General features: G+C 35.3%; 1 protein-coding gene across 1 annotated transcript in view; it reads left to right on the top strand.

Annotated features, from left to right (window-relative positions):
* Positions 1-4,132, top strand: part of CFAP61 (cilia and flagella associated protein 61) — a 389,757-nt gene that overhangs the window by 125,058 nt on the left and 260,567 nt on the right. The window contains exon 12 of the mRNA XM_006163629.2: positions 1,069-1,108. Coding sequence (XP_006163691.1) covers positions 1,069-1,108 — 40 coding nt within the window. The remainder of the gene's footprint in view (positions 1-1,068; positions 1,109-4,132) is intronic.

Raw genomic sequence — 4,132 nt, 5'->3', positions numbered from 1 at the left:
AAAAAAAAAGAAAGAAAGAAAAAGAAAGAAAGAAAGAGTCCAGTGCCTTAACTACCATACTGCCTCATACTACCTTCCGACTCCAGTAGGACATGTCCTTTTGTGAAGGTATATTTAAATTTGTTCTCAGTCTTCCAGCCTCCTTTGAACCATGTTTTACTTTTTCATCTTAAGTTTTCGGCTTCTATGGATATCTTGGAAATTAAAAAGGAATATCTTTTTATTGTATAATTGTATTGTAGACATTTAAAAAATCTGTAAAGCCTTGCTATATTGGTTGTTTTATGTTTATTTCCCCCTATGCATTTAGATAAGATTGTGCTTAAATGTGGTTTTTGGAATTTCAAATAGAAATTCAGTGACCCCAGTATGGTCTGCCCATGAATATACATCTGCAGCTGGCCAGAAAATCTTTTGAGTATAAAAAGAGAGAAGATCAGTGTACCTATGTATTTGGCTCTCTTCATCCATGTATTCTATAATCCTGGATTCAACCAACTATGGATTGAAAAAAAATTTTTTTAATTAAAAATACAAGAATTAAAAAAATACAACATACCATTTAAACATACTATTTATTTTATATTAGGTATTTTAAGTAATCTAAAGATGATTTTAAGCATGTAGGAAGATGTGTATATGCAAATGCTGCACCGTTTTATATAAGGGCCTCGAGAATCCTTGGATTTTGGTGTCTGTGGAGGATCCTAGAACCAATCCCCCTTAGATGGTAAGGGATGTTTGTAACATGTGTGCACCCTCCCTCCTCTTTTACAAAAAGAAAGGGAAAGATAATGTCCACAGAATGACTCTCTTTCATATTGGCTTTTTGAATGTGCAGAGATAATTAATTGCTATGAAAATGCCTTCAGTTCTACAAAACATTTTATTACTGGCATGTGAAGCTCATGACTTATACAGCTGATTAATCTTGAGCTAGACACAAATTCTGACCTTGTGGTCGACTAATCAGTGCCTGAGGGGAAAAGAGCCATAAGTCTCTTTAAGTATACATTGATGCTGCATTTACTTGCAGGTCAGTAATGGTGCTTGCTGTCTTGTTTATAGGTCACTGGATTTCATGAATTTTGTCTTCAGCCTTTTCCCTGTAAGTACATGCTGAATTTTGAGCAATATTGTTTTGTAGGCTAGAGAAGTTACAGAAAACTAAGGTGCCATATTCATCATCCAAATAATGAAAATGCAATGAATATGTGGTTTGAGAATAAGAACATGGCATGTCATGAACTCTTTTATTTTTTAATTTCTTATTTATATTTAATTGTTGTACAACTCTGTGGGGCACAACATGGACTTTTCAAAGCATGCATGCTGTGTGTGACAATCAAATCAAGATAATACCATATTCATTGTTTTCAACAAAGAACATCAATCACATTTGGAATAGATATATACATACATATATATTTATTTGGCAGGTTTTTTTTTTTTCCTTTTCTGCTGATCGTTATGGTATGCCACTCCACAACTCATTTGCCACATCTACCTTAAGACTTTACTGTGCCTACTAAAAGCTTTTTCCTTTGATCTCTTTCTATCCCCTCACCCTCCCATCCCCCATGCCCTCTGTGATATCCACAGTTGTCCACTCTGCTTCTGTGTCTTCAAATCTTTCAATTCGTACTACAGAGTGCACACATTTATTTGGTCTGTACTGAATGAGGATATACAGTGTTTTTCTTTTGTAGTCTGGCTTATTTCATATGGCATTACACCTTCTAGATTTGACCACTTTCTATTTAATGACAGGATCTCATTGTTATTTATGGTTGAATACTAGTCCATTGTGTACATGAGCCTTTTTTTTTGGTTGAGAGAGATTTTTGTCATAGGGTACATGAACTCACCAGAGAGACAGAGAGACAGATAAATCATCACCTTGGGGCGGATGGCCATGCCGCAATCACTTTTCCTCCATTCTCCTCCAGGATTTTGGGCATGCACGCATATGCTCTATGCATAAGTTTTAAGCTGCTGGGTCTGGGGCTCCAACTACAGTGACTACATGAGAGTCAAGTGATGTAACCATTATGCCATCTGCCTGTTCCTGTGTTGTATTTTCTTAAGCCAGTCATCAATTACTGGACACTTAGGTTGATTCCATATCTTAGCTATTATAAATAATACTGCCAAAAACGTGGATGTAAGTGTCCTTCCAACTGAGTGATTTCTTGTTCTTTGGGTGAATACCCAGGATTGGGATTACTAGGCCATATAGTAGTTCTTGTTGTAAATTTTTGAGGAACCTCTGTATTGTTTTCTATAATGGCTGTACTAATTTACACTCTCACCAATGGTGCAGGAGGGTTCCCATTTCACCACAGCCTTACCAGCACTGATTGTTTTCTCCTTTTTTTAAAAAATCATAGTCATTGTGACTGGGGTTAGGTGATTCCTCATTGTGGTTTTGATTTATATTCCTTTATGACAAGAGACATTGAACATTTTTTTTCATATGCTTTTTGGTCATTCTTATGTCTTTCTTTGAGTGTTGTCTGTTCAACTCAACTTCCTATTTTAAAAATCAGATTATTGCTTTTTCTGTGGGTGAGTTGCTTGAGTTTTTCTATATGTTCTGGTTGTCAATCCCTTATCTGAAGTGTAGTTTGCAAATATTTTTCTCCCATTCTGTAGGTTTTTTCTTCACTCTCTTGTTTCCTTTGTTGTGCAGAAGATTTTTGTTTGATGTAATCCCACTTGTCTATTTTTGGAATTGTTGCCTGTGTATTAGAGTTCTTATAGAAATTACGAACCTCGGTCGACTATGTGGGAGTCCAGCGACATAGCCATTACGCTAACTGCTGGTTCCCTCTACAAGTAGTTTTATATTTGAAAGTTTTACAATTAAATCTTTGATCCACTTTGAGTTGATTTTTGTTAGTGGTGGGAGATAAGTTTCATTTTTTCTTCAGGCAGATGTCCAGTTTACCCACCACTGTTTGCTGAAAGTACTTTTGTTTCACCACTAAATTGTCTTGTGTCCTTTGTCAAAAATTAATTGGCTATATATTTTGGGATCGATTTCTGGATTTTATATTCCATTCCAATGGTCTGTTGTTGTACCACAATGATGCTGTCTTTATTATCACAGCTTTGTAATAGATTTTGAAGTTGAGTAGTGAAATATTTCCAACTTTATTCTTTTTTTTTTGGAGAGGTTTTTGCTATAGAAGGGCGCGTGTGCTCGCCAGACAGACAGAGGGAGACAGAGAGACAGAAAGTGAGAAATCACCCCCGGGGGTTTGGTCACGCCGCAATCCCTTCTCCTCCATTCTCCTCTTGGGATCTTGGGCACTCATGCACAAGCGCCCAGCATGAGTTTAAGCCACCGGGTCTGGGACTCGGACCGCAGTCGACTACGTGGGAGTCCAGCGACATAGCCATTATGCTAACTGCTGGTCCCTCCAACTTTATTCTTTATGCACAGTGTTATCTTGGTGATATGAGGTCGTTTATAATTCCAGACAAAATTTATGTATTTTTTTCCTATTTCTACATAAAATATCATTGGTAATTTTATAGAAATTGCATTGAATTTGTACATTTATTTGCATAGCATTGACATTTTAATTATATTGATCCTCCCAATCTAAGAATACAGAATGTCTTTCTACTTTTTTTGGTGTCATTTTTAACGTCTTTCTTCAATTTTTTTTATAGTTTTCTTTATAGAAATCTTTTACCTCTTTGGTTAGATATATTCCTAAGTATTTTATTTGTGTATATGTGGCTATTGTAAGTGGAATTGCTTTCTTCAGTTCTGCCTCAGTCCATTAATTGTTGGATGATAAAAAATGCTATTAATTTTTATATATTGATTTTTTTTATCCTGTAATTTTACTGATTTTATTTATCACTCCTAGCATTTTTTTTTCATGAATTCTTTTGGATTTGCTATATATACAAACCTTTTCTTCTGTTAATGTGATGTTACATTTATTGTTTTGTATATATTGAACCATCCTTGCATCTCTGGGATAAAACCTATGCGGTCATGGTATATAATCTTTTTAATGTGTTATTGGATTCAATTTGCTAATATCTTGTTGAGGATTTTTGCATCTGTATTCATCAAGGTCTGTAGTTTTCTTTTTCTGTTTTGTTCTTGTTT

The sequence above is a fragment of the Tupaia chinensis genome, unplaced genomic scaffold (assembly GCF_000334495.1).
Source record: "Tupaia chinensis unplaced genomic scaffold, TupChi_1.0 Scaffold142716_1, whole genome shotgun sequence".
Taxonomy (NCBI): domain Eukaryota; kingdom Metazoa; phylum Chordata; class Mammalia; order Scandentia; family Tupaiidae; genus Tupaia; species Tupaia belangeri.
This window is presented reverse-complemented; position numbering and strand designations above follow the sequence as displayed.